Source organism: Aspergillus uvarum (genome assembly GCF_003184745.1).
Source record: "Aspergillus uvarum CBS 121591 unplaced genomic scaffold BO82scaffold_17, whole genome shotgun sequence".
NCBI classification, from domain to species: domain Eukaryota; kingdom Fungi; phylum Ascomycota; class Eurotiomycetes; order Eurotiales; family Aspergillaceae; genus Aspergillus; species Aspergillus uvarum.
This window is the reverse complement of record NW_020291314.1, coordinates 13,801-41,794: the sequence shown is the minus strand read 5'-3', so window position 1 is coordinate 41,794 and position 27,994 is coordinate 13,801. Positions and strand designations below refer to the sequence as shown.

At 53.4% G+C, this 27,994-nt stretch overlaps 12 protein-coding genes and 1 non-coding gene across 13 annotated transcripts; 7 read left to right on the top strand and 6 right to left on the bottom strand.

Annotated features, from left to right (window-relative positions):
* Positions 1 to 26: 26 nt before the first annotated feature.
* BO82DRAFT_363427 (uncharacterized protein) lies at positions 27 to 764 on the top strand (the record flags this gene model as incomplete). Its single annotated transcript, XM_025636902.1, has 1 exon — positions 27 to 764. The coding sequence occupies one exon, from the start codon at positions 27 to 29 to the stop codon at positions 762 to 764; it is 738 nt and encodes a 245-aa protein (XP_025493429.1).
* Positions 765 to 1,237: 473 nt separating this feature from the next.
* Positions 1,238 to 1,639, bottom strand: BO82DRAFT_400621 (3CxxC-type zinc finger protein; the record flags this gene model as incomplete). Its single annotated transcript, XM_025639200.1, has 1 exon — positions 1,238 to 1,639. The coding sequence occupies one exon, from the start codon at positions 1,637 to 1,639 to the stop codon at positions 1,238 to 1,240; it is 402 nt and encodes a 133-aa protein (XP_025493428.1).
* A 1,118-nt stretch (positions 1,640 to 2,757) lies between these two features.
* Positions 2,758 to 2,864, top strand: BO82DRAFT_t121. The gene has a single exon. It is a non-coding gene; the product is annotated as a tRNA-Leu (tRNA).
* A 5,477-nt stretch (positions 2,865 to 8,341) lies between these two features.
* BO82DRAFT_430992 (pepsin-like aspartic protease) lies at positions 8,342 to 10,136 on the top strand. The gene is made up of 3 exons (XM_025640652.1): positions 8,342 to 8,645; positions 8,698 to 8,995; positions 9,061 to 10,136. Exons 1-3 carry the CDS (start codon positions 8,475 to 8,477, stop codon positions 9,999 to 10,001), a joined length of 1,410 nt encoding a protein of 469 aa, XP_025493427.1. The 5' UTR covers positions 8,342 to 8,474; the 3' UTR covers positions 10,002 to 10,136.
* A 779-nt stretch (positions 10,137 to 10,915) lies between these two features.
* Positions 10,916 to 12,181, top strand: BO82DRAFT_352958 (proline racemase family protein). Its single transcript, XM_025634838.1, has one exon. The coding sequence runs from the start codon at positions 11,064 to 11,066 to the stop codon at positions 12,135 to 12,137; it is 1,074 nt and encodes a 357-aa protein (XP_025493426.1). The 5' UTR covers positions 10,916 to 11,063; the 3' UTR covers positions 12,138 to 12,181.
* A 722-nt stretch (positions 12,182 to 12,903) lies between these two features.
* On the top strand, positions 12,904 to 14,360 carry BO82DRAFT_43534 (DUF4419 domain-containing protein). Its single transcript, XM_025641020.1, has one exon. It carries the CDS (start codon positions 13,020 to 13,022, stop codon positions 14,163 to 14,165), a length of 1,146 nt encoding a protein of 381 aa, XP_025493425.1. The 5' UTR covers positions 12,904 to 13,019; the 3' UTR covers positions 14,166 to 14,360.
* Positions 14,361 to 15,172: 812 nt separating this feature from the next.
* Positions 15,173 to 15,774, top strand: BO82DRAFT_363423 (uncharacterized protein; the record flags this gene model as incomplete). Its single annotated transcript, XM_025636901.1, has 3 exons — positions 15,173 to 15,309; positions 15,378 to 15,638; positions 15,768 to 15,774. The coding sequence occupies 3 exons, from the start codon at positions 15,173 to 15,175 to the stop codon at positions 15,772 to 15,774; spliced, it is 405 nt and encodes a 134-aa protein (XP_025493424.1).
* Positions 15,775 to 15,853: 79 nt separating this feature from the next.
* On the bottom strand, positions 15,854 to 16,965 carry BO82DRAFT_352955 (uncharacterized protein). The gene is made up of 2 exons (XM_025634837.1): positions 16,459 to 16,965; positions 15,854 to 16,319 (listed from the first exon to the last, which is right to left on the bottom strand). Exons 1-2 carry the CDS (start codon positions 16,900 to 16,902, stop codon positions 15,951 to 15,953), a joined length of 813 nt encoding a protein of 270 aa, XP_025493423.1. The 5' UTR covers positions 16,903 to 16,965; the 3' UTR covers positions 15,854 to 15,950.
* Positions 16,966 to 17,174: 209 nt separating this feature from the next.
* On the bottom strand, positions 17,175 to 18,553 carry BO82DRAFT_411695 (aldo/keto reductase). Its single transcript, XM_025639797.1, has one exon. It carries the CDS (start codon positions 18,430 to 18,432, stop codon positions 17,269 to 17,271), a length of 1,164 nt encoding a protein of 387 aa, XP_025493422.1. The 5' UTR covers positions 18,433 to 18,553; the 3' UTR covers positions 17,175 to 17,268.
* Positions 18,554 to 20,764: 2,211 nt separating this feature from the next.
* On the bottom strand, positions 20,765 to 22,318 carry BO82DRAFT_363420 (uncharacterized protein; the record flags this gene model as incomplete). The annotated part of the gene is made up of 1 exon (XM_025636900.1): positions 20,765 to 22,318. One exon carries the CDS (start codon positions 22,316 to 22,318, stop codon positions 20,765 to 20,767), a length of 1,554 nt encoding a protein of 517 aa, XP_025493421.1.
* Positions 22,319 to 22,683: 365 nt separating this feature from the next.
* On the bottom strand, positions 22,684 to 24,589 carry BO82DRAFT_352954 (uncharacterized protein). The gene has a single exon (XM_025634836.1). The coding sequence runs from the start codon at positions 24,415 to 24,417 to the stop codon at positions 23,101 to 23,103; it is 1,317 nt and encodes a 438-aa protein (XP_025493420.1). The 5' UTR covers positions 24,418 to 24,589; the 3' UTR covers positions 22,684 to 23,100.
* A 724-nt stretch (positions 24,590 to 25,313) lies between these two features.
* Positions 25,314 to 26,985, top strand: BO82DRAFT_390940 (uncharacterized protein). Its single transcript, XM_025638540.1, has 3 exons — positions 25,314 to 25,598; positions 25,657 to 26,094; positions 26,190 to 26,985. Exons 1-3 carry the CDS (start codon positions 25,388 to 25,390, stop codon positions 26,900 to 26,902), a joined length of 1,362 nt encoding a protein of 453 aa, XP_025493419.1. The 5' UTR covers positions 25,314 to 25,387; the 3' UTR covers positions 26,903 to 26,985.
* Positions 26,768 to 27,776, bottom strand: BO82DRAFT_43496 (uncharacterized protein). The gene is made up of 2 exons (XM_025640993.1): positions 27,209 to 27,776; positions 26,768 to 27,144 (listed from the first exon to the last, which is right to left on the bottom strand). The coding sequence occupies exons 1-2, from the start codon at positions 27,706 to 27,708 to the stop codon at positions 27,138 to 27,140; spliced, it is 507 nt and encodes a 168-aa protein (XP_025493418.1). The 5' UTR covers positions 27,709 to 27,776; the 3' UTR covers positions 26,768 to 27,137.
* Between the last annotated feature and the right edge of the window lie 218 nt (positions 27,777 to 27,994).

The window sequence follows — 27,994 nt, the reverse complement described above, 5'->3', positions numbered from 1 at the left end:
ATCACCACACGTAGATCTCCCACAATATGTCGAACACAACCGACCCCGACCTTCCAGTGGCCGAAGCAACCGCCGGCCACGTATCCTCCGTGCTCGACCGCGCCGGCATCCATCATATTCTTTGGGGTCAACTGGCCTTTGTTGTCTACGGTGCGAAGTTCCCCTGCAATAACGTTGAGTTCGTCGTGCAAGAGGCTGACATGACCCGGGCAGTCAACAACCTGCTCACCGCGGGCTTTGTGCCCGTGACTGACAATGGTCACTGCAGCTACTACCGGATCCCCGAGGAGTCCCACCCCGAGAAGGTCTTCCACCTCGACACAGTCAACGTCAACGGGGAGCATACCCGCTTTGACGTGCGCGTGTTCCCTATGCGCTGGGCGCTTCCCGGCAATCGCGAAATCGGCTACCGCGTCATCTTCGACCACCTGGCGCGGCGCGATCTGATCCTGGCCACCGATGAACGCCTTCCGGGAGCCTTCCGGCACGAGCGGTACCCCGTGCGCATGCTCGCCCCCGTCCATTACCTCCAGTCGATGCTCGCGCGGTATCTGACTGCAGACTGGGGGCAGACGTCCATCCGGCAGTTCGGGGAGGAGTGTATCGAGCCCCTCCTCTTGGAGGAAATCACGGAGGAGGGCTTCAATGTTACCCTGTTGCATTCTGCTTACGAAATGATATATAGCGCCATCATGACGGCGGATGGTGAGGATGACCTGAAGCAGGTGGCCCTGCAGGTTCGGGCAGACTTTTGGCCCGTGTAAGGATTGTAAATCTCCGGTTGCGTAGAGGTTCTTCTTTAGGTAAATCCAATAGAAGGTTCTTCCACATATCTTCATTTTACTCTTGTGCAGGTCGCGATCGTATTCACTTGGGTAAACTAGTACCGTAGGCAATTGGACGTGCGACAGTGTATACTTACTAGATGACCGGTTCCAACCCTCCTGTTGCCCCTGTGGGCCACTTGGGGGCATGAGAGCTCAATAGTGACTAATGTCTTCTGAGTGATAAGTGTGGGGAACTAGCCATATCCTAGATCTCATGCTCAATAATACAGCTATCGACAGCAGAGGTATCAGTGTCCCCTGGCTGAAATATGAATAGACACAAATGAGCATCTAACAGAAACCCGATGAATATACAAAACTAAAGGCCTTTCCTCTTTCGTCAATATCACCTTCCCTCAGAGCAGTGTCCAGCTTTGCAGCCCTCACACAGTGACCTATTCTTGGGACCGTTATTCTCCCCACCATACACTGGGGCCCTCCATCTCGATTCCACTCCATTTTTTGAAGCGATACGCGACCCGCTCCGCGTACGAGTCACCAAGAATCGGTTGGTTGAGCCGCCTGTATTCCTGGTAACGCTGGTAGTATACCCGTGCGTTGTATCTGTCTCCAGTATACATCGGAATGGTGATCGCAATCTTCTTGCTAGACCACCCAGTCGAACCGCATTCATCGTTAGGACAACTGAATCTGCCCGTAATATTTGTCTCATAGGTGTGGAGCGCGAAGTCATCGTCCTTCGAGTGAAAGCGAAAATACAGGTCGGACTCCCCGAGGAGGGCCGCCACTTGAGAGTGCAGGGATGGATACATTGACCATCGCCGGGTCGATTTGTGCTTTCTGGCTGGCATGTTGAATGGGCTTTTCTATGTCTTTAATGGTAGCAGAGGTCGAGAGCAGAATTGACAGCAATGCATGCCATGCCAGGTATTGTCGTGGTGATCCTGTCGAGTGTCAAGGTGTCCTCAGATAACACCAGCTGAGTCTGGATCGCCATCACGATGGCGTAAGTTCCAGACCTACAAAGATTAAGCCTATGTTTGGCCTCTCTTGGTTGTACCGATCATGCCATGCTTGGGTCTACCATTGCTAGCAATGAATATGGCGATAACCTCACTTGGTATCTCCTGGCCTGGTCTCAAGGCCTGGTAGACCCTGACAACCGATAATTGATCTGCTGTAGATATTCATTGTGATGTTGCTTATCCCTGCCATTAATCCTAACAACCTGAATGGCAATTATGGTCAGGTTGCAGATTCCAGCCACCTGCTGTGGGTGCCATCCACTTCTTCTCACATGCCCACCTTAATCGGCTTCCCGACCGGGTATGTGGAGGATCCACCAGTGGTTGCAAGGCAGAGTACACAAGAACAAAAAGTAAAGAAAGAGATGCAAATCTGAAGCTTATATGTGGATAAGATTAGGTATGGGCTCAGATTGTATATAAGACGCATCATTGACATGAATAGAACTGACCTTCTAGAAATAATTTAAGATTTAGGCTGTATTTATAGTTTAATCCCTACTATCAATCAGGTAGATATTTCCTAAATTGGCGGATCCGATCTACAAGAGAATGATAACATGTTTATGATGTTGAGATTATATTAAGGAATAACAATCATAATAGGATATGGTAAGCTTATTTTAGGAAACAGCCTGGGGAAAATTTGCTTGCCTTTTATCTAATAATTAGGCCTTATTCCCTATTGTTCTTTGTTAGTCAGATTAAAAAAACAGATCCAATTCATTCATCTAATAAGAAAACATATTAGAATCAACATCCTATCTATTGGCTTATTTATAATATCTTTTACTTTCCTTTTACTTCACCTTCACCTCACTTCTGTTAGTCAAACACATATAAAAGTGAAGTCTGAGTGAGAGATAGTAAATAATAGACTAATAGGTAGTACTCTGAAAAAAGATAACATTGGGTAATCAGATAAGATAACCATCCATCAGGATGGTAAGGTGGCCGAGTGGTTAAGGCGTTGGATTTAAGAGGTGATTGTTTGTCACCTTGAAGTTCCCCAATGACGAGAGTCTCCAGGGTTCGAACCCCTGTCTTACCATTGTTTTTACACTCACCGCCTCTGGATTCTGCCGGCAGTATACCTTCCCCGCCTGCTTCCCGGTCTAATCCTGAAGTCTGTCTGTGTTTCCCATGCTCTCAGGCCACCAGAAATAATAATAGTTTATAGCGGATACTAGCCGCCATCTATTCAAAATCCCCACCCTCTTCAGCATTTTGTTTCATATTCTGCCGCCACAATAAATCGACATTCTTTAAACTTCAGTTCCCTGCTTGTTTGGAATTGTACTCGGAAGCATGCTTGGAGAGATGCTTACGAAGGTGCTACAAAGGTGCTTATACCCCTAATTGAGAATCCCCAGTTATATAGTAAGGGCACTTGGGAGATAATTATATCTACAGAATAGCAGTATTCATCTGCTGTACTGGTGATAGAGAACATGAGTAGTATTAGAACTCAGATACAGTGCTTTCTTGCTAGGCGGAGGCATGGCAGCCAGCCTATTCTGAGACTTTGTTACCACAGGGCTGTTCGGACTCGGGCTCGTCGCTGGACGCCCTTGTACATTTTGCTGTAGAAGGTGGCACTAACTTTACCTGTGAACCGTCATCCAGGATCTAACCACTGCCCAGGAAGATTCTTAAATTGTCATCAACATTCTTATTGCTTGGGTGGATGTAAATGTGCCGTCTGCGTTGGTCTTTCAGATCATGAACTGTGGCACCATCAAGCCAGTCATCCAAGCTATTTATCTTCAATATAGCTTCCAGGGGATTTGTTGACACAGTTGGATACAGAAATTTTTGTTCCCGCTTCTCATCTTTTAAAGTCATTTGGAAAACCAAACGGGATGCTGGGTTGTTCGTTGTCTCAGGGGAAACAAAGGCTTTGGAATGCCTTTCTCCTAGCGGAGCGAGCTCGAGAAGCTTTCAATCATAATCCGAGACACTGTATGAATGCGTAATCTCATGCCATATAGTTTGCACTCTTCTTCCTTCTTGTGGCCTGACCCCCAGTGTTGCCCTAGGTAATAACGCCTGTTCAGGAGGCTCACCTGTATCTGGATCTCTTATTTTGATAGCTCTCCGTAATCACACTGCACTCTAGACACCTGGTTTTCGTGACTGGTCTCACTGGCACTTCTGGACACTCGTGTGACCTCAACCTGAGCTTTTCCGCTCTGGGAAGACGCTGTCAACCCTGTCGCTTCAAGGTCATCCCTCTCGGCCGCTGCAATTGCCGCAGTGAGTTCCTCCTCACTGAAGTCCTCGACACTTAGTACGCTACCTGAGCCCGTGGGATTATCCTGAGCTTCCTTGCGCCACTCTTCCTGCATCCCGGCATAGAGATCCTTCATTGCCTGGACCTTCTCCTCAGAAGAGACACGTGGGTCATTCATCATCTTCTTCTTCTTCGGCGTGTGACTGATGGTTGACATGGTTTTGCCTTGAGGTATTCGCGGTAAACTTATCCAAGCAAGTAAAGAGATGCAGCAAGCGACCCTCCAATGGCTTCAAACCGCTCGAGCGCAGCTTTTGCGCGATAACCCTTGCAATCCTCCCAAGCGAGAATACCGGGTTCGGTCTCGTCTGCGGTCGTCTTCTGCTTGCCGCATTCATCTCTTTCATTGTAATAAATATTTATTATCTGTCGACCCATTAGTGCTCTCTCGTAGAATTTCGTATTTGCAGTACTAAGCCCTGCCACGACCGCACTGAACCTGAAGATCTCACACCATTGAACCACCTGCCGTCCAGTGTTGCCATAACATTGACAGTGGCCTTGGTGCGTGGATTTAAGCCCTTCTTATGCAATTCTTTTCGATCTCAGCAAAGACTGTCACATTGATTCCTCTGGATTCAAGGTGGATCGGTGTCTCTAGCCTTAGGAACCGTGCCAATTCAGCATCATTGAAATGATAATCCGTAGATTGCTTGCTTGAATAAGGTTCTTGTTCGCCTGGGTTATGATATCAACTTCGGCTGGCCGTATCCGCTGAAGGAGAAAGTTGTCGAGAGCTTGATTATCTCCTGGGTGAAAGTAAAAGGCCAAATGAGCGAATTCTCTGGAGTAAAACTACTTTCTTGGAGGCCCCAAGAGGCGGTACACTCCCCGACAGTGCCGTTTAACGGTGGTTGGTCCTCTCTGAGATAACTGTGTTGATCTAGAACAATCCCGACCAGGACGTTGAGGGTACCTCGAGGCTTTACAACCTCTCGGGGCTCTCTAACAGCACCTTTCACGACTCTCAGACAGTGATCCATGTCAAAGGTTTGATCCGTAGGGCCGTGGTGTCTAGTGGGCTCAAATTCGGCATCTCAAGCTGATCTCTTGCCTCCTTAGTCATGATCTCTAGTTACTCTTGACGCTTGAGAGCATTTTCAGTCCGGCGTAACACGGGCTGGACTCCTCCCCGTCGCTTCGACCGATAAGTCGGACATGCCCTGATCTCTGGGTCTGGTGAGCCCTCAAGCTGCAGTGAGTACCTGTGTCTTACATTAGGGGCAAGTGAGATTCCCTGGAGCAGAGGTGGGACAACGTTCAAGCCAATTGCTGCGTACTCTGCCTTACCGAAGTATTCTTCCAGAATCCCTGGCGCCAGAGACTGGAAGCATCTGCATAAGAACATCTCCAGAATATTCGCAAAGACCATAGGGATATGGCAACTGATATGGTCTAGAGTCCATAATTTAATGAAGTTAGTCGCGCGGTGTCCATCCTCCTTCGCCACTGTATGGTAGTGCAGGGTACCGTCATTTCGCTTAATGATAGCCACGAGGTGCTGCAGGGCTCGGTTCTTGGGGTTCTCCGATTGCCCTACATATGGGCGCCAATAATCTGCGTTGCAGTCATCGGTGACAAAGCTAAGGTAGCCCTTGCCACGCTGCCATTCCTCTGCCAAAGCCTGCTTTTCACGGACTGTCTGCAACCTACATTTTGTTAGTACAAACTTTTATCGCGGAAAGGTAACCTTCTCCTGCATCTCTGTAGTCATGGCCTTGTTCTCAAACTATATTATTGCCGGGTGAAGAGCGTTTTGTCAAGATATCGACGCATTCATCTATTGTTCCTATCGCCGAAATCGGATCCGTGTATGGAATATGACGAAGTTCTGGTCTTTCTTCTTCGGTAAGGGCTCGGAGCAAGTGGGCCAAGGTTCTCTAAATCGGCAGAGACTTGATCTCGGGGCAGGTGGCGGACGATTTTAGGTGGCGGAAAAGAGAAACTGGTTAGTGATCTATTATAACCCTCAACACCAGATAGTGGGAAGGCTATAGTCCGAGAGGACTGGGACTTACTGCATTTGATGCACTTGAACTTCTTTCCTCAGCTACGGTTGGCTGCGCTCGACTCGGGAAGCGTTCTGGAAACAAACGACTTCGTGGTCCTGGCTGAAATGTAGATGGCAAGTTGATATGAGAGTCTTTGTACAATTCCAAGGATTCATTAAAGAAGAATACCCCTTCTTTGGAAGATACTACAGAATTGAGTAGCTACAGTATAGTGTACAGTTTGCTATCACAAACAATTGAGTTGATGCTTCCTTGCTCTCAGTACAGGCCAGATATTGTTTACTCGTAATCGATAATGATGGCAATGATGACGACGATGATGTTAAAGATGAATATCGCTTCTGGCAGCCATATAGGCCGTTAGGATACCGATGACGCCCAGGGATGTGCAACAAAGAATCCTTGATGCTTGAGACTGAGTCATCTGCGTGTGAACTCTGTTGGTGAATCGCTTCAAATCAAGTGGTCGGATCCCCCAGGCATCCATGATGCCGACAAACCTTTCCTAATCCGTCATATGTGAAGCCAACGCACTTTCCCAAAGCGGAAATAAACAAGAAAACCGCGCATCTGATTGTGCATCTCTTGTTTGTGGCAGAAAACTCTCGCTCGTGGCTTCTCACCTTCTTGGTGGCTCATACCCATGGCGGCAATTCTCGTTAATACGATTGAATCTGGTTAGAGCCACTGCCTTTCTTCTCGAGTAGACTCCATAAGTCTCTGATATTGTTGTGGTGAAGGAAAGGACTCAAGGATCACACCGAATAAAGGCTCTAATACCAAGCCGATAGTGATTTTATCCTTTCCCTGTCTTGCTCCCAACATCTTTGTCGTCACTTTGATCGGCTGGAGCCAGTTTGATGAACTTATCCCAAGCGCAATAAACACGGGGTTGCGCTTTCATACTAATACTCAAGGCGCCAATTCTTGGAACAAGTAAGAATGCATTGAGGCTTCGCAATCTCCGGGATCTTAGTAGGTAATATCTTGTATAACTGCTAAAAAGGGCCTATGTAAACTGTGGTCACAAACTTAACCTTATACAGTCTCCGTATCGGATGTTTACAAGATCACTGGCATGCACATCAAACGGCGGGAGAATTATCGACCCAGCAAGGTGACCGGATTCTTCCATATTGACCGTGCAACAGTCACCGCTTGGTTGAACTGAACACCAAGAACTCCAGTTCGTCCTACTCAAAAGGGATCAGGGTCCGAAGTGCCTTCACGTTTATCGCCGAGAGACTTGCTTGGCCGTCACACTGTGCGTCGATCGCGAGGGTCCCTGCATCGAAACCGATAAACCACAACCCCCGTTCCTTTTCATCTTGGGAAGAATTTTGGGGATAAAATCACATCCCCAAACCAACTTTGCAATTTCCCCTTAATTGCAAAGCTTTATCGGCCGGGTCAGGACCGATGCCATTGGCCCATCGGTGCTTACACCCCACTATGCCGTCAGAGTTTTCTACCCACTTCGGGTATAGAGGCTCCGCGATATCAACACTATCGATGTTAGCTTCCGGAACTCCGAGCAGGTGGGCGACCAGGGAGAAAGAAAAAGCCACAGCCGTAATGTTTTTTTTTTCTTGTTTCTCTCGATTCCCGACGTTGATCATATCGGCTTGGGGCAGGGAAAAGTTCTCCACAGAGGAGAAGGCAGCAGCCGGCCCGGTCGACTTTTCAACTGTCAACTGTGAGTCTGTGACGTCCTCTCGCGTCACGGCTGTGTTGTCCAGCCTCGTTTAACACATCCACTCTTGGAATTTCTGGGCACGGCACTGCATGGGAAAGGAAAAAGGGGAAGAACATCCAGTGGATCCCCACTTGGCAGGCAGCAATGAGTCAAAGGGCGCTAAATGCTTGACCTCATTTCGCATAACAACTTCTTCAGTAAACTACTATGAGTGACTAGGCTTCGCTCATGTTAGTCGCTGCTTGCGGCCTCCCTAAAGGGCTTAGAGTCTACAGCCAACCTTCCCAAGTGTAAACACCAACTTCACCGAGTGACCGAGGATCTGGTGGGCTGCCAAGCGAGAGCCTCCGCCTTATCGTCCCACCTTGCAAAGTCAAATCGTCGAGAAAGGGTCGAAGGGTTCAAGTGCAAGGTTACATAGCCCCATAGCCAAGGCCTCTTATCACTGTTGTGGCTTAGTTTCGTGACTAGGTAGGCATACTTAGCGGGGCTCCCAGACTCACGCGTGCCAGTTCAGGGACCGTTGGTGGAAGTCTAAGCGATAAACCAGGCGCAGGCGCACCCTTCAAAACCCCCTGCATCCTTTGCATCTCTGCAGTCTGCCCCCTCCAGCTCGATCGACACCATCGCCTACCCTGCCAGTCAACCCAGCAGTCGATCATGAGGAACACTCTTCTCCTTTCGTTGGCCTGTCTCGCGCAGTCAACAAGCGCTCTCACTCTGCACGAGCGCGCCCAGCCCGCTACAGTACAATATGATATCCATCGGCGACAGGGCTTGCGCCATGCTCGCCACAAACGATCGGCGCCGGAGACAGATATCGACAACGAAGTAAGCTCCCATGCTGGCCGATGTGATGTAGACTGTCTAACAATTGCTCCAGGAAACGTATTATGCGATCACTTTAAACCTCGGCACCCCCTCACAGGCGGTGGAAGTGATTCTGGACACCGGCAGCAGCGATCTCTGGGTCAACGCAGGGAACTCGAGTTCCGACAACCCCTACGGAGTCTTCGATTCATCCTCTTCCTCCACATTCAAAGTTGTCAACGACGAGTTCGCCATCATGTATGTGGACGGAAGCGGGGCCATTGGCGACTACGTGACCGACACCGTCGCCTTTGGGAACGTAACCCTGACCGACTTCCAGTTTGGTCTGGCTGAGGAGAGCAGTACCCAACGTGAGTAGCCCCTCTGCGACCGCTTCCTCTTTATTGGTTTCCCATTCCACTGACCACGTACACAGAGGGCGTATGTGGCATCGGATACGCCAGCAACGAGTACGCCGACCTCCGCAACGACGAGGGATACGCGAACCTGCCGGAGGCCCTCGTGAACCAGGGCTACATCAAATCCGCCGCGTACAGCCTGTGGCTGGACGACATCGACGCGGGCGAGGGCACGATCCTGTTCGGCGGGATCAACACGGCCAAGTACACCGGCAGCCTGCACACCTTGCCCATCCAAGCCGAACAAGGCGAGTACTCGGAGCTGGCGGTCAACCTGAGCGGCGTGCACGTCACCAAGGCCGGAAAATCGATCAGCGTCAATAACACCGCCTTCCCCGCCGTCAGCGTCCTGGACAGCGGCACCTCGCTGACCTACCTCCCCACGGGCACCGCCATGGACATCATCGGCGCCGTGGGCGGCGAGTACTACGAGAGCCAGGGGCTGGCCGTCCTGAAATGCGACGCCGCCAGGAAGAGCGACTACGAGATCGTCTTCGCCTTCTCCGGCTTCAACCTCTCCATCCCCCTGAGCGACATGCTCCTGGAAGCCAGCTTAGGGTACTGTGCCCTCGGCGTCGCTCCGGAGAGCGAGACCGCGAGCGGCGGCATCTACCTGCTGGGCGATACCTTCCTGCGCAGCGCCTACGTCGTCTACGATCTCGCCAACAACGAGATCCACCTCGCCAAGACGAACACCAACCCCGGGCCCGACCATGTCCTGGAGATCGGGACGGGAGCCACGGCCGTGCCCCAGGTGACGGGGACGCCGAACACGCAGACTGCGAGTGCCGCGACCGCGACCGCGACGGGGAAGAGCGGCAGCGGCAGTGGGAGCAGTGGCAAGGGCAGTGACAGTGACTCGGACGATAAGAAGGAGAACTGGGCCCCTGCGTTGCGCACTGACTTCGCATCTCTCTTCGCCAGTGTGTTCTTCGTGACCCTGCTCTTGGCGTTGTAGATGCTCGGTTGTCCTTGTGAATGGGAGCCCCCCGCTGTATATATTGTTCATATGTATTAATGATGATGAGCCGTATCGACTTGTATATATGCCACACCCTCTCCAAATATGATTGCAAAGGCTTACTGCCGCGAGCCTTCCCAACAAGTCTCTCTTCCACTAGCCTACTGTCCGGGCTCCAATGGAATCGTATGTGCGACGTATAGCGTAGAATCGCGGTGTACTGCGTTCGACAGGCTAGTAGCCCGACATGTAATGCGCGTGTAGATGATCGCTTCCGCGAATAACCCCCAAGACTAGGTAGTTCCGGTTATTTCCCTCCGGCCCCTGAGCGGAACGATCCCCGACCCGTGGTTCGAGGATTAAGGCACCGTGGCCATTCCCGCCCTATGCTCCCTTTCAAACAAGGTTCTGACGACTGCAACCCAAGCTAAGTGACGATTATCTGATGACCAAATGAGATTAATGTATACTATACCAGTACTATGAAGACTAGCACTTTCCCACTGATAAACTTAAAAACTCTTGTCTTGCTGTCACAAAGGATACCCCTGCACCCGCCGGGATGACTAGTGAAGCCCTAAGGAAGCCGAGGGCCAGCCAAGCATCCGTCTCAGAACACAATCTGCAAGTTCTTGGATGTGCTGAATGCTGGAATCTCTATTGTTTAACAGTGCGTGTCCCTTATTGACAACAGGCTCCCAGAAGTGTCACCAACGGTCGGATTGAAAGGCAAGACGAGCGGCGGGTGCTTGGCAATGGAATATGCTACACGAACAAAGCAGTCCGTAAGTCTGCACTTCGCCCGGACAGCTTCAGGGAACCAGAGGAGCCCGATGTCACTACAAGTTGAAGTGCCCTGGAGAAGATTGTATTGTACCTATAGATACGCTACATTATGTAGATAAGCCTAGCCCCCCCCCCCCCGCACTGCAGGTCCGGGAAAGCGGGTTAGTGCAGCCGCCACCCTCATCTGGGCATGATAGCAACGACCCTCTATAAATCGCACATTGTCGCTCGAGAGATCATGGCAACATCCAAACAAAACTCATCTTGACAGCCATGCATTTCAAACGCACCATCAGCATCGTGGACTGCCACTGCGCCGGGGAAGTCGGCGACGTGATCGTGGGCGGCGTGCTCGACCCGCCCAACTGCAGCACCATGTACGAGAAGCTGGCGCATTTTCGCGACCGCGAGGACCACATCCGCCAGCTGCTGCTGAACGAGCCCCGCGGCCGGCCGGCCATGTGCATGAACCTCGTCCTCCCGCCGTGCAACCCCAAGGCCGACGCGGGGTTCCTCATCATGGAGAGCGAGGAGTACCCGCCCATGTCCGGGGGCAATCTCATCTGCACCACCACCGTGCTGCTGGACACGGGCATGGTGGCGATGCAGGAGCCCGTCACGGAGCTCCTGTTGGATACAGCTGCTGGCCCCGTGGCCGTCACCGCCGACTGCGCGAATGGCAAATGCACCGCGGTCGCGTTCCACAATGTGCCCTCGTTTGTCTTTGTCCTAGATCTTCCCGTCGAGGTCCCGGGGTTGGGGACAGTGTCTGTGGATATTGCTTGGGGTGGGATGATCTATGCAATTGTTGACGCGACGAAGATTGCGGGGGGGTGGAAGATTGAGAACCGCAATGGGCCGAAGTTGATTGAGATCGGGGAGCGCATCAAGCAGGCTGTGCAGCAGAGTGACTTCGTGCCTGTGCATCCGGACAACCCCCAGATCCGAGGCGTTAGTATCTTGGAGTTCACTGAGCCGTTGACTGGGTCTGCTTTGACGGGCGATTTGACGGCTGTGAACACGGTGGTGGTGTCGCCTGGGCGGTTTGACCGGTGTCCCTGTGGAACGGGGAGCTCGGCACGCATGGCGGTGATGCATGCGCGGGGCCAGCTGCAAGTAGGGGAGAAGTTCCAGCACCGCAGCATCATCGGCAGTAGCTTCGAGTGCTGGATTGAGGGGACCACGCGGGTGGGCCAGTACGAGGCGGTGCTTCCGGTTGTCAAGGGCAGTGCATGGATCACCGGGTTTCGTCAGGTGGGGTTAGATCCCACTGACCCGTTTCCAGTGGGCTTCAGGGTTGGAGATCAGTGGCATGTAGCGGATGATGCTCGAATTCCCGAGGACTGATAGTGAATGGTGGGATCAAATATTGAGGGCTAGTCTATCCGGAGTGAGGATTACCCCGCAATGCGGTGCGGGGCATACCGTGTGAATATCAATGCTAGCCCTTTAGCGTGAGGTCTCGAAATCTTACATAAAACGAGCTTTGTACCCCAAATCACACCTACAGTTACTTCCACTCAGGTTGTATTCTGGTACCAGTTTCGGAGAGACGAATCACATGATCGGAGAGATCACAAAACCGGGCATCAAGACCTGGTGCAACAGATGAGGTAAGTAGGTCACACAGGGACCATGGACGAGTTCGATGGGTACTTTCTACTCCATTCGATAAGACCGCTTACAGGATGGATAAGGAATAGACAAGCAGCGAACATAGTCTCATCGGAGGTGTCCGTGGCTTAAGGCTAGTGGTTGTGTATACCTTGGGATCACCTTCGTCATAAACCACCCATGCGAAAGGAGGAGACGGAAAAAAGAGAGCAGGGAGAAGAGAATCAGAGGGGCAGGGCAACAAACAAGAAGGAGAAATATGATGTTGAGTTCAATGGCGAGCCGGAGATTGCCCCATGTGGTGGATTCCAGGCAATCTGGGAAAGATCGGCCGATGGAACCACCTTATCCACAGCCTGCGAGTGGAGCGCAGTTCCTCACTGAGTCACTGGACACGCGGCAGCTGAGGCGGTGAGCTCCTATGGCCAGTCAGGGACCAGGGGTTCTCCAGTGGCTGGCTGTAGCACAGGTGAATCAGCCACAGCATTGCGGTATTTATCTATACCCCTCAACATCATATCTCTTGAACCAGTCCTCCCTCGACACACATTCAAACCTACACTCAACACTTCAACACATTCATCTTCCACAGTCAAGCTCTTGGCATATCTCGAGATGCCCGTCACAATCCGCACCGCAGACCACAGCACCCGACAATGGTACAGAGAGCGCGTAACGAGCGACGAGATGCTCTTGGAGCAGTCCTGCGAGGATGAACACAAGCAAAGCCAGCGCATCATCCGGAGCGGCTTCTCCCACCCCTTAGAAAACAATCATGTCACCGGTGCAAGCAACGGCTTCGTCGACGCCCTCTTTGAAGCCTACTGCCACCATCACGACTTCACCGTCCGGCCCGAGGACATCTGGTTCGCGATCCTCAGCCAGGTCTCCTTCTACATCAACGCAAACGCCGAGAAGCTCCGCTCACAGTTCGTCACCCACGAGGGGCGCAAGCAACTCAGAATGTACGCTGGTGGAACCATTGACACGGTCGACTTCGGCGCGATTGCGCTCGCCCTGTCGACCGCGATCCAGGAGAACGTGGTGGACCCGGGCCTGCGCGCCTGGGTCATGCCCGACTTCAGCACCACCACCGCAAATGACCGCGTGGTGGCAGCGATCCTGCTGATGGGGAGCATGCAGGAGTATTTCAGCCTGTCGGTCTTCCTGCTCTGCGGTATCCCCAGCGTGACCATGCTCGGCGAGCGGCGGGACTGGGAGTTACTGGTGGAGAAACTGGATCGGCTGCCCGCTTTAGGGGATGAGCCGGCGCGGTTCGCGGCGCTGCTTCGTCCGGTGCTGACCCGGTTCGTGGCCTGCTTTGATGATCCGACGGGTCCGGCGTCGCGGGAGTTCTGGGGTCGGTGTGTACACCGGTTTATTCCGGGGAGTGGGGAGGACTTTCTGTCGGGCTGGGTCACGGCGTTTTGCTTCTGGACTGGGCAGGGCCAGTTGATTCCTGACACGGGTTTGCACAGGGGGGCGGTAAAGTGTGAGCTTGACGGCGTACGGTATCCTTACATCAACACGTCGGCTATCCCCCCGGGACTCTCCTCGGTGCCGGTGCATGTGAATGATAATGGGGTGGACTATGACACGGTGATGGTGGCGGGGATGATCGGGATTGATGCCAAATCCAGTGGCCGGCCACTGGAAGAGCCTCTCGGTGACGAGATTACGGGCTTGGATTCCCTGCAACCCGTCGCGGGCTGGGTGATGTATCACAAGAAAGACAAGTCGGAGGAGGAGAAGGAGTGTTAAGAGAGAGTATCTGATTCTTCAAGATAGCTAGTCTACTTTGTGAGCTGATACTCACGACAACGATGTTGCTACCCTTATAACACCCATCCCTTCCATATCACAGACCCAGTTGCCCGTCTTGGGTTTCTTCCAATCCTTTCTTTTCTTTATCCTGTCACGACAGAGTCTCATAAGAATAATATTGCCTGGTAGAATAACCAATATCGTTATCCATCCATTCCGCTACCCTACCTCTGTCTATTCAGTCTATTGGGAATTTTCCCTTTTCCCTGTGGGTCTTCAGTGGAGCCCCAATGCTCTTCCAGGCTAGAGAGTCTCTATCACAAATTACTCTCAGGTGACGAGAAGAACATTGTACTCTGGGGAAAATATCCCCGGGCTTTGGTGCCCATCTTCATGCCCCATGGCTGTAGTGATAGTCGTATGTTGGGCCGGATTAGGGAAGTGGAGAAACTGCACGTTGATTAAGGGGCTTGATTTCTAGGTATTTCAAATGAAGTGAGATCATAACCACGTTTTTGACGCACGAAAAGGAGGGGGAAGAGCCTCAAAGCCTCCTTGCGAGAAGATGAGTCCATTGGCTAGACTTTCTATGTATACAAGCCCACCTCCGCTTGTCCAGTGATGTGTCAAATGTAGCCCCACTGCCCCTCAAGCGGAATGCTAGCAGTTTAGATAGCATGATCGCAGTCGACCAGCACGGTTCGCGCCCTGAACAGCACAAACTCCTTTATGATTTCAAGTTCACTATAGAGTGAGTTGCAAAGGCTAATCCACAGGACTGATCCCTAACTGCGTTTTAGCTCCACGCCCCTAGAACTCGGAGTCGAGAACACGCTCGAAAAAAGGCTAGACAGTAAGAACACCCTAACAACAGGTACACGCGCCCTATATATGCACCCATAACCTAACACCTTCCGTAGCGATCGTCCAGGTCTGGTACAGCACCATTGACAGCATGAACGAAAGCCTGTTCAACGGGACCTCTAACAGCATTGATATTCTCCATGACCGACGGCAAGCTGCTGGAAACCAGCTTCGACACGCCCAGCGACTCGGACATCACTGCAATGGTGGAGAAGGCCATATTTGGCCTGCTGATTCCACTGACTTGGACTCTTTCGCCCGACACTCACAAGGCTGTGTAAGTCTAATCATCATGTCGATAAATCGATTCAGACGGCATACTAACTACCCATGTTCTTTTCTTAGGGTGGTTGATTCGCAGTCAACATGCGACACATCCAACCCACTCTCCTCCTACATCTCCAGCAGCGTGGCCAATTCGGGATACGTGTGCTACAATAACAACATCTACTATCTCGTGGATGTGGTGAGCCTCGATCGGTACTGTCAGTCGAACTCCCAGGATGGTCAGCTCTGTCGCGATCCGACCGTGAACAAACTTCCAGGGATTGGGGAGTTGGATGGAAGCAGCTGGGGAGGAATCACTGTTGAGGATTTGGTCGTTGGGTATGTATCTCTTGTTGCTGCAATGGCAGCATCCGTCAAGAAAACCATCGATTAGGACTAGTCAGTTGTGAAAGTTCGCATGACATTGAAGGCGACCATGCTGGGCTGGCTTTTAACTTCTCTACGCAGGAACTGATTTCTTGTTTTCCTGATACGGCGAAGCGAGTTTGAGCTCTCTTGTATAGTCTCTGATCGCAGAGTTTTCTTTAATTAAGCTCATGTCAAGATCAGACCTCTGTTGACTACCTTGATCTCATCCCCCAACCGATTCAAAACACTCATTTGTGTACTGTACGCATGACTACCAACAGATCAGTCCCACGTTTTAGAATACTCCCACGTCTGTCTCTCCCACTCCGGCCCCGCCAAGATCTTCGGCTCCAGCCCCAGCCCCCGGTACCCAGTCTGCACAGCTTTCAGCACGTCCCGATAATCTTCATCCTCCAGCTCAGATTCCGTTGACGTACAAGTGGCAAAGAAGCTCACATGCACCAGCACACCGGGCTGTTCCACCTTCTTCTTCTCCTCCTCCTCCGCAAAGGGCTCGAGCAACCTCCCGAGTTTCGGTTCAGCATCCTCACTCCACCAGATGATCCCGTCGGGGCAGTTGTAAGCGTCGATGTCCTGGTGGAAGAATAGCACTTCGAACAGTGCTTCCATGCGCAAACCACCTTCCGTCTTCTGGGAAACGGGTCTAGTGTCAGTTCAACCCTTCAACCTTTCTTCTCCTGTTCCTGTGTGACTAGATTGATGGGGAGATCAAGGGGAAGACAAAAATCGGTCTCATTTCCGGGGTCTCGGAAGTGTGCAGCGTGCATACCATTATTTCATATGAGCCGCCATACCCGAGTTGCCCGCCACTATGTTGCACGATGCCGAAAGACGATGTCGGTGGCTGCTGGATAAGCATGGTGCGCCAGCTTGCTTCAGGGCGCAGGTACGCTGTTCGCTTGGCCGGGTGCGTGATGAGTTCTAGGTCGGCGATGTTAAACTCTTGGTCGCTGCGTGGGGAGATAGCTTTGTTGGCGTGGAAGATTGCGGGGAAGGCTGTTGTTAGAAGAGGGTTGAAGATCGGTTCCGGTGAATAGTGCCTGTTGGTTGTTGCTCGGGGCTTGAAAAATAGCTTTTCCTGCAAAGCGGAGGACCCTTGGACTATACTTCGCCATTGGGTGCAGACCCGCTGGGCTGAGGTCAGGAGGGTTCCCAGATCGAGAGAGAGAAAGATGGGCTCAAGGAGCTCGGGGAGAGCGAGGACTTGGTTCATTGGTCAGAGGTCCTGGAGGCGAGGCAGGGTATAGTGAACTATATCTCGACTATATGATCTTACGTTGTAAGTGCTCGAAGAAGTCATTTAAAGAATGCGGAAGGAGAAGGCGGGGAGCGGAAATAGTCAAGCGTGAGAGGCAGAACCCAAAGTACGGGTGAGATTTTAGTGTCTCTTTAGCCCCAGCCACTTACACACCCTCAATAGTTACTCACAAGGGAAAGGTCAGAAGTATTACTGTGTTCTACCAGAACTTGACCTCGAACACATTCCTCGAATTGCTATTTCACTAATCAATCCATGATATGACTCTGGCAATCTCATACACCTTGTTAAGTTGAAGCTCCCAACCTCAAGCAACAGTATCTATTGTTGAAACGGCTTGATCGGCTTGGGCGGTTCCACCCAGTCAAACTTGCCCAACTTCTTGGTCAACCAGACATCCCCCGGCTTGTCCGCCATTCGCGGCGTCGAGTTATCGAACAACGAGCCACTCAGGAACGTGTGAGGGAACCCAAAGTCAAACGGATATGCACCCTCGATCTTCTGAATATCCTCATCACTGAGCGCCACGCTCAACCCAGCCACGCTGCCCTTGAGGTGGTCGACCTTCCGGGCCCCAACAATGGGGAACACGTAGGGCGCCTTCTGCATCACGTAGGCCAACGCCACGCTGACGAGCTCCGCGCCGTTAGCGGTGCCGATATCCTCCAGCACGGCCGAGACCTTCTTATCGTGCTCGGATGTGGGGATGAACTTGCGGCCCGGATTATGCTTCTCGCGCTCCTGGAACCCCCGGCGCGTCTGGAACCGGCCCTGGTTGAGCACCCCGTAGGGACACAGCGCCATTCCCTCCTCCCGCGCCATGGGGATAATATCGCGCTCGAAATCCCGCATCCCCGCGCTCCACATCCCCTGGTAGACGGCGAAGGGCCGCAGGCCGTGGTCGCGGGCGTACTGGTTCGCCTTGGTGACGACCCAGGCGGGGGTGTCCGAGATGCCGAGGTAGATGACCTTGCCGGCGACGACGAGGTCGTTGAGGGCGTGCATGAGTTCCGGGATCGAGGTGGTGTAGTCCCACCAGTGCACGTAGAGCAGATCGATGTACGCGGTCTGCAGCTTTTTCAGGGAGGCCTCGACGCTGACCCTCATGGACTTGGCGTTGTTGCCGCCTAGTTGAACGTAGTTGGACGGGGTGCGGCCCTTGTGGTGCGTCATGTACGGCGTCGTGTATTTCGTGGCCAGCACGATATGGTCGCGGTTCTGGCGCGCCGCCATCCACTCCCCCACCAGCACCTCCGACTCGCCTTCCTGGTACCCGCTCGCCGTGTCGATGAAGTTCCCGCCTTGCTCGTAGAAGTGGTCCAGCAGAGCAAATGCGTCTTCTCGCGTGCAGTCGCCGTACCGGCCCTGCTGGCGTCCGCCGAAGGTCATCGTCCCGAGGCAGAGGGGCGAGACGCGGACGGCGGCCGCCGGCGCCAGTTGGCGGTGGTGGAAGAGGGGGCTGTTATCGTTTGCGTTTTCGGCCATCTTGTGCGGCTGGCTTGTTAGTGATAGAGTTCAGTTGGGAAGATCGACGGATTGGTTTCTCTGTTGGCTAGGTGAATTGGTTTTATAGTATGTGGTGCTCAGCTCTTCCGAGGTGAATTTGACTGATTGAACTAAGCAAGAGGTGCCACTGACGTCAGTTTACCTTCTGAGTGGGGAACATCAATCACGGTCCTGAAGCCTAAACTGTGAAGAAGCCTGCTATATCCGCATGTTTTCTTTGGTTGATTGGTCTTATGCAGGTCAGCAATTAGACGAGATTTCGGAAAATGCGGAGATAGCGAGGGCTGGTCGAATGATGGAGATAAGAGTGGTCTCGGTCATCATTTAGGGTTGTCGATCCACTTATCTCTCGCGACACGTGATTGAGATGATGTGGATCTTGCAGGCCAAGACACGTAGTCTCCTGTGCGACTTGTATGCATTGATAAGAAAGTTCTATTCTTGTGAGACAATTTCAGATACAGCGTGAGTATGTAACACATCAATAAATGTTTCAGTACAACATTTCCGTCATTTCAGTGGGTCAGGAGGCGGACACAGAGCAAGAATCTGCGGTGTCACCGTTGTAGTCCGACTGTGCAGTTCAAGTGGTTCAGGAATTCTTGATTGGAGCATCATTTCAATGCATCACCAAAGTGACCATGTGACTTTGGGTCAAACTATAACACGTGAGGCCTATGCAGGGAGGTATATAATGAAAAATGAAGTCGGCATCCGTCTTTGATGAGTCGTGGCAGTATTATAGCATAGTCGACCTTCATTACTTCCGTCGCTTCTTTTCCTTCTCGGCTAAGCTTTTGTCGAGCTCTGCAATGCACCGTTGAAGAGTGGTGTTGCATTCTGACAGCATGGCCTTGAGCTCCTGGTTCTGGCGGTGCATATCAAGGAATGAGCGCTGCTCGGAAGCTTTGAATGATTGATTTACGTGGAGGTTGGTGCTTAGTGTGGGGTCATTTTGATCATTCGGATCATTAGCCGTCGAGCGCTGTGATGTTGTCTTTCCGTGAGTCTTTAGCTTCTTTGGGTGATTTTTTGCAGGTTCGCACTGCCTTACCATTTTGTCTTTGCTACTCATCTTTGTGTATGTATCCTGGAAGTCCCTCCTATTATCCGTTCTGAATCGTTCAACACCCAGATCATAAGTTGGATCAGGGCAGCTTTAATCTCTTAATATGGCCAATCCAGCTCCCTGCAGAACCGCAGGCGAGCGTAAAAGAATCCAGACTCCCAAAGAACCTACAACACATCATCTTCTCCACACCAGGATGAACCCCCTAACTGCCCGGGGATAGAAGTAGGGCTTATCGCGGCACCATCGGCGGCCGTTCCTGGCGATAGACCCCTAACAAAAGTACCGGGTCGGGTGATCGCCACCCCCTGATCAGGAAAAGGAAAGGCAACCGATGCACAACAAAGACCCTGCCGGGGTAATTTACCAATCAGAATTGCCGCACCACCGAAGCCTTGGAAAAAATGTACTTTACAAAATGCAAGCAAACACGCACGGCTCGGTAGAGCATCCTCGTGCGATATGAACCGTTGGAGACCGAATATCCGTTCCTGCCGCTCTAAGCGCTAGATGCCGGCATTGACCGTGTTTCGGAACGAGCCCACTCCGCACGCGTTGCATGAATCCAACGTGACTATACAGGTGTGTTTGCTCTGGTGCTATTTCGAAACGGAGTACTCTTGGTCTCTCCTGGCTTTGTGATGATTACAACTTCGGGATTTAGGGCATAGCTCCGCGGCAACTAGCCGGGCGGTCATCATGGCCATCACTACTCAGGAGTCTAGTTCCACTAGTAACTCTGTGGAAAAAGTCATTTCAACAAGGCTCTTGACAGGGGACAAGCTAGGGAGGGTTGTAATATGCATATTGTAGCAACACGCGCCAGGAGCGTTCTTGCATAGTCCAGCCATCACCGTAGTTTTCAGCATGCATGGTGGCTGTTTAGGCGACGGGAGTAACCTAATTCTGTACTTTCGGAAAAGCAATTATGGCAAATAGACAAGAAATAGGCCAGGGCCCACACGGTAGTGGTCTCGAACCTGACAACGCAGACATCTCACTGGTCAAAATGCAAATCCCGCATAGGTTGTGAACCGCACGACGGCTGTAGCTTCATGCGCGCTGAAAGGGAGCATGCTGTAGGCGGCATACTTGAGTTGGAGCTGCTCATAGGGCACACACTGCTGGTATTGTCACCGGAGGTCTTGGGATCGATCATCTTGGTTTTCAGGAGTGTAAGAAGCTTGAGTCAAATATGAAAAATATATCTTAGATGAAGTGAATAAGTAAGAATGCAGTATATTACAGACAATTGAAAGTGGACCACTCTGCATTGGAGCTGGACTTGTTCTCAGCTCCGTCAGGAACCCCGCTGTAAAAAGCCTGGATCTGAGGCAATTCCACGGGATAGTATGAGGTGTCCACTGACTCGCGGGGGTATCGCTTGTCGTACCACCGCTTAAAGGCGCCCTTCCTCAGCAGGTCCTGCGTCGCCCAAGGCAGCGCCAACAACGCAAAGAACTGGAGCTCAATCGCAATATGCGCCAGCAGATGCTCCGGGTCCACTGCCTGGGCATCGGGTGGCCAGCTGCAGAACGGACAAGCCGCGAGCTTTGAGCCATGCTGCGTGAGCATATGCTCTTTCCAGGTGCCGCCGTCGGCGGAGGGGTACGCGAACACCGGGTCCCGGCATTTGGGGTCGAGACAGATGTACGGACACAGGTCCGCCGCGACATGCGCGTTCCAGGCCTCGAACGACCGAGCCACCTCCGGACGCTGGATCTCCAGGCAACCGGGACATGTGAGCCCGTGTGCCGAGTGTTGTTCTACGCAGAGTTCAGCCGGCGTGTCCGCGAAGAAGCAGCCCAGGTACGAGGCCGCGGGCGACGCGGGCAAGGCCACGCTGTCCTTCCTACGGAACGCCTGCATCTGCCCGGGCGAATACAAGACGTGCCCGCGCTCCTCCTGTGCGTACAGGATCCGGTTGCGCCGCTTCAGGTTGCCCACGATCAAGTGGCTCTGCACCAGCGCAACCCGTAGCTGTTCGTTCCGAGCCCGCAGTGGGTGCGAAGCTGGTCGCCGCGACGACTGCTGCTCCTTCTCAATCGCCCAATCCTGCCCACGGCTGAGGATATACGCCGTGCACTGTTTGTCGAACTCGCGATGCCGCGCGGGATCGAACTGCGCATCGGCCTCGCGGAACCAGACCCGTGGCACCGCCGCCGCCATCCCGCGGATGAGGGGCTGCACCTCGTCGGCCAGAGCCCGCATCACCTTCTGCAGGTGCTGCATCCAAGCGATGGAATTCTCCTCGGGGATCCAGGGGACGCCGATTAAGGTTTCCTCTTCCGGTGCCGGCTTCCGCGCGGCGCGAGCTTGATCCACGCGCGCTTGCACCGCCGCGAAGTCGCTGCTCGGCAGGGCTCGCGGCAGGTTATGGCCCCACCACCGATACCGGCCGTTCAGCTGCACCCACGCATCCTTGGCCGTGGCGTCGAACGCGGTCTCCGTGTCGATTTGCCTTTCGGAAGCATAGTCGCGTCCTTTATCCCGACACTCTTGGGCCAGGTCGGCCAGTTCGCAGAGGAAGTCCAGCGCCATCGCCGGCGGGAGGTTGCCGACTTCGTCCCGGACCCTGCGCCGCTCCGCCAGGATGGTCTCCAGCGCCTGGCACTCCTCGACCACTTCCTCCAGGATCTCGACCGTGTTCGGTCCGTCCTCGGCCAGGTAGAATGCGTCCTTGGAGGCGTCGTCGCCGAGTGCGTCCGCCGGGGCCAGCACGCCCAGGCCCCAGAATTCCGCGAGGGCGGTAAGGCACAGGATGGTGGCATCGTGAATGGGGGTTGGAACCGACATTGTTAGAGCTTGTAGAGGGGGGCTGATGTAGATTGTACTGTAAAGCTGCGAGATCCAAAGATCAAGGTTTTATTTGGTCTGTTGAATGTGAAGCTGAGAGCGTTGGGTAATCCATCGCCAAATGCGTCAAAGCTAACTCATTTATATGCAATCTTCGGACGGTATACCACTATAGTAAGAGAATGAAATCCTTCTCATGCTCATTGTTCTTAGCCAGAAGAAAAGCCTGGTTTGTATGGTCAGGGTCATCCATCTTTGTGCCCGTCGTCTATTATGTCGTTCACAAAGCCTTCTACGATAGAAAGTGACTGGAGTATTCCGCATATTTTCCGTTGCCATGAAGGAGTCGTAGGGCTCCATCTGTGGTTTGTTGGTTCGCCTTTGTGTGCTCTGCCTGCGAGGAGTGGGCTCCGCCAGTCCTGGAGACGAGCCAAGGCAGCGGTTCATCTGAGGCTGAGGTAGTGTGGCTGCTATCTCTTAAGTAGTTTCAAGCGTCTTTCAGGCGATAAAGGAGTCTACCTACATGTTACAGCCTGTGGCATTGTCAATTGGCTCCATGAAAGAGAGAGAGAGAGATGCTGGCTGGAGCCAATGTGGTGAACCTTCACCAGCTGAGCAGGTGGAAAGCCCTAATTCCGCACCCAGCGGTTCTGTATGCGTTAGATAAGCTCTTAACAAATCCATAGTTCCCAGTATGATCCTTCAAGTACGATTAATCAGCCGATGGCAAAGTCTAAAATCACAAGTCCATAATCATTCCGCAACTCAGGATCCAACGCCCCTCATGCAACAAGCTCGAAATACTTCACAAACTCCTCATCCCTGCCAAGAACCTCGTACACGTCCACCGGCGCCTGCACATAGACATCAAAAACCCTGGGCCCCCCGCGAGAGAAATTTGGCAAGATACTCGCGCACGCCCCGGGCATGCCCGCCTGCACGCGCACGGCCGCAGGCATCACCCCGGCCCCGAGATCGTACTTCTCCACACTGCCCGAGTACCACGTGTTCATGAATAGATCCATATCCCCAAAGTCAGCGTTGGGGGCGAGGGTCTCCGTCGGCGTCAGAGAGGCCAGCAGGCCCGTCATGGCAGCGAAGGAGGAGACGTCGATGCGCGAGATCGATCGGCGGACGTGGCTGGCGGCTGTGGCGAGGCCGCGAACGGTTGTTCCGTCATCGGCTGATGCGATCAGTTCCTGGGCGGGGAGCGGGCCGGCGAGGGTGCCAAGGACCGCGTTGCCGAAGTACTGGGGTGAGGTCTTTTGGTCTGGATCACGCGTGCGGACGTCGATGGGGTGAACGAAGCGGGTTGGGGCGTTCGATCTCTCTGGGTGAACGTGGAGGCGGGCGCGGGTGATGGCTGTCCAGATTAGGGCGGAGATGCAGTCGTAGGAGGTGATGTAGTCGACTCCGTCGAGGTGGGGGGTGCATTCGGATTTGAGTTGTTGGATGGTGGGTTCGGAGATCCGGTAGATGTTTGCTCGGCAGGGTGGAGGTGGGTTGATCTTGAACTGACTCTTCTCAATCACGCTGAAGAATGGGACTTTTGCGAGTTGGTCGGCTCGGGTGATGGCGGGGTTGGGCGCTGGGGTGTTGAACGCGGCTCTGTTGAGGTCGGGGGTGTAGGTGGGCATCGCCTGGCCTGCAAGGTGTGCCTTTGTGCTTTGACTAATGAGAGAGAGGCAGGTATCGAGGGATGTCCAGTCCCCGGCTGCGTGGTTTAGTCTCAGCCCCAGAGTGAGGCCTCCCTCGATGATACCGATTTGTATTTTGCAGGCTGGCTGTTTGCCGATTGGCTCTTCGGGAAGAAATCGGGTCAGGTCCAGTTGTGGAGAGAATGATCCCTTCGCTAAGACAGAGAAAGACTCGTTCTCTGTGGACTCGAATCGGTGGATGTTGACTTCGAGTTCGCTTTCAGGTGTGGTCACGCTGCAGAGCTTGCCGGCTTCGCTGAACTGGAGGTCTCCTGCCAAGAAGGGCAGCTGGCGGGTTGCGTTTCTGATTCCTTCCAGCAAGGAGAAGGCAATGTTCTCTGAGTCGACAGTGACTTGTAGCTCATAAAAGACGACGATTTTGACAGTCTTGGTGAAGCCCATTTTGTCGATATCCGACAGCTCATACCTCTTCACCTCACTCATGGCTGCGGGGTGATTCCTTCGGCTTTGGAAAAATAACAACAGAGGTCTTGACCCGGTGAGAAGTGAAGGAGACTGGGAGTCTAGACGAAGATCGTCTCGAAGGAAAATCAAATATACTAGCTGGCTATAGGCACTGGAGTCTGTGATCTGTGCTGATACAAGACTCGACGTATTTATTTGATGTCGTTTGGCGTCGGAGACCAAGAGCGGCATAGCTCCGTCTGTTCCGTATGAGGCATAGTTCCCGAGATCGTTTCCAAATCGAGTGTCCGACTGCCTAACCTAATATGCCTGAGATCGGCAATCGGTATAGTTGCCCCCCACGGCCACAGGTGACTATACTTAGATTTAGGCGTGTCATCATTGAGCCCTAACGCTGGGTCAAGTTAATGAACTGTTGCAGTTCTGTTACTTCTCATAGACATTTCGATTGTTATTCACTATGATTACAACGTGTCCAGAATCTCCCTATGCCATATGTAAAGTACATTCCAGCATAGACATTCGTCATGAGATACTCTATCAGGCTGATGTATAACGATAGAAGCAAGAACCAATGCGGAGGTTTAATCCATTTTGGAGATATGTTGGTTATACCTCGCTGCTCACCTCAACATACAATCAAATCAGAAGCTGACTAAGGCCAGGCGCACAATTCGCCACTCTGCAGTCATGAACCATGAATACGAAACCACCCGAGCTTCTCATTTGCTACCATTTAAGGATGTAAGAATCATACGGCTACGCGCTTTGTTGTCAGATACACTAGCTCAATACGGGGTGGAGATGACCTCATAGCACAAGCTCCGTAGCTTCGCGACAAGAGCCCAACTTCTACCAATCTATCAGGGACATTTGAATAGTACAATGTAATCTTATTCTGGCAATACTTCATATCCACTCCAGGCCAGATATCTTTTCCAACCCGATGGCACAACCATCTCCCACCTCCGCACAGCCCGCGCAGCTCTGCGTCACCGCCGAGGATGAGCTCTTCGACGAGGAGTTCCTGCAGACCTGGCGCCGAGAAGGCTTCCAGGTAACCTACATTCCCTTCCAAAGCGACCGGAAGAGCTACATCGCGGCGCTAGATGCCGTCAAGCATGGCCTGCGCGTGAGCGAGGTGTACGCCATCATCAGTGAGCGAGCATATCTACCCCTACTCCCTCAACACAACAACTAAGTCCCCCGATCCAGGCTTCGGCGACGCAGCCTCCTTCTGCCTCACGCACTACCTCAAGCTCCCCAACACCAACAAGCTCTGCGCGCTGATCGCCTACTACCCGACCGCGATCCCCGGCCCGGCCAGCCAGTACCCGGCCTCGATGCAGGTGCTCGTCCACCTCGCCAACCAGACCGTCAACGTCCATTACCCGCCCTCGAAGACGAGCCACAAGGCCACCGTCGTGCGGAAGCAGGTGGGGCCCGGCGTGGGGATCGGCGACCGCCTGGCGCTGGGGTACCCGGCCTTCTCGTACGTGGGCGCGCTGCCGGGGTTCGCGGAGCATGATCTCGAAGAGTACAGCCGGATCCCGGCGCAGGTAGCGTGGAGTCGCACGCTGGGGGCGCTGCAGCGGGGGTTTCGGCGAGTCGCCGCGGTGGATTTGGAGAGGGTCTGGGATGAGATGCAGGAGGGTATGTATCCACCCACCTGACCAACTCAATCACTCCACCATGTTACGTTCAACAACCATCGGACACATATCTTGGCTAACATTTCTCCTGTCAAGCACGATATTTCTCCCCCAACGAAGCAGCCCTCCTTCCCCCTCCCCCTCCTCCAGAATCCGAAGCCAACACAGCCGCCAGCCCACCCCCATCAGCCCTCTATACCCCAACCCTGCAAGGCGCAACCGGCCACAACCCGCTGCAGGACTTCTACGCGACAAACTTCCACGCCCATAGACCCGCCTCCATGCGCCTGCAGCTGCTCTCCCGCACCGTCGGCGCCGACCGCGTCGTCGACGAGGTCCTCATCACCTTCCTGCACTCCCAGCCGATGGACTGGATCCTGCCGGGCGTGCCGCCCACCCACCGCGAAGTCAAGATCGTGGTCGTGAGCATCGCGCGCCTGTGCAGCGGGGACGGCCGGCTGTATTCCGAGCATGTCTACTGGGATCAGGCGAGTGTGCTGGTGCAGGTGGGTCTGCTGGATCCTGGTGTGGTGCCGGCGGGGTGGCCAAGGGTGCAGCGGGTCCCGGTTGTGGGCGGGGAGGCGGCTGCCGCGGTGTTAGCGGGGGCTGTGGAGGGGGTATCTGGGGGTGATGGGGATTTTTCGGACCTCGATTCTGGGTCGGGGGACGGGTCGGGGGAGGAGTCCGGGGAGGAGGATGACTCGTTTGCAAGTCGGGAAACAGGCGAGGATGGAGTGGCATCGGGCAGGGAGGGTGCAGAGGAGCAGATACCCTTGGAAGGGCTTACTGTATCGTCAGGGGAGGGTTAGGCCCTCGAGACGGAGATGCGTGATACCATCCCGAGACGGGGGATATGTGGATGGATGTATACTAGCACACATCAAAGGAAACGAATATCAAGCCTCAATTACAGTACGCCTATACATTCGCATTAACCACTATGCTAATAAGACCATATTCTCTGGCATGTACACAATCATACATAAACTCCCATCACATCCCCAACCACAAAAACACATCAAGACCCGTAACAAAACCAACTCCTCAGTTCCTAAAGCACAACCCATTAGCTCACACCCACCTCAACATCCAACTAAACGCAGAGGAAAACTCACAAAAGCTGCAACGTCAAATCCCCATGAATCTTCGCCTTGAGCTGCACCTCAACATCGAGATTCAAATCCAGCCGCAACCGGAGCTGCTCCTCCTTGCCCCCCTTGTCCTGGCCCTGGCCCTGCACCTGCTGCTGGCCACCCCCCAGCACACCGCCCACAGCCTTCCCGGCCGTGTTGCCCACCGAGCTGACAGCCTTCCCCGCGGTATTCTGGACGAGTTCCCCGGCGCCCTGCGTCAGATTGCCGGTGTCGCCCAGCGAGCCCAGCGGGAGGAGGTCCTGGTTGCCGGCGTTGCGCTGGCCGCGGCGGCGTTGTTGGCGGTAGCTCGATGCGGTGGAGGGGTCGCGAGGCGGCGTGGCCGCGGGGCGGCGTCGTTGTTGGCGTTGGCGCTGGCGTTGCGGTTGGGGTTGGGGCTCTGGTTGGAGTTCAGGTTCGGGTTGCGGGGAGCTGGGCGCGCTGAGCTCGTCCATCGAGGAGGCGGACTTGGCGTCTTCGGCCATTGGGTCGAGTTTTGCGGAGGAGTTGGGTTGGTTGGATGGGGTTGGTGAAGTCGGTTGTTTGGAATGCTCTTCCGTTAGAGGTGCTTCTTCAGTGGGCGGGGGTGTCTCGTTTGCAGCGGATTCTGGAGATGGGGGCTGTTCTTCGGGGGATGATGGCTCTTCGGTCGCTGGTTCCTGGGTTGGTGATGAGTTCTCGACTGGGGGTGATTCTTCGGATTTTTCAGGAGAGGGCGATTCGTCCGAGATAGAGAGTTTTTCAATGGGCGGGAGGTCCTCACTGGTAGCA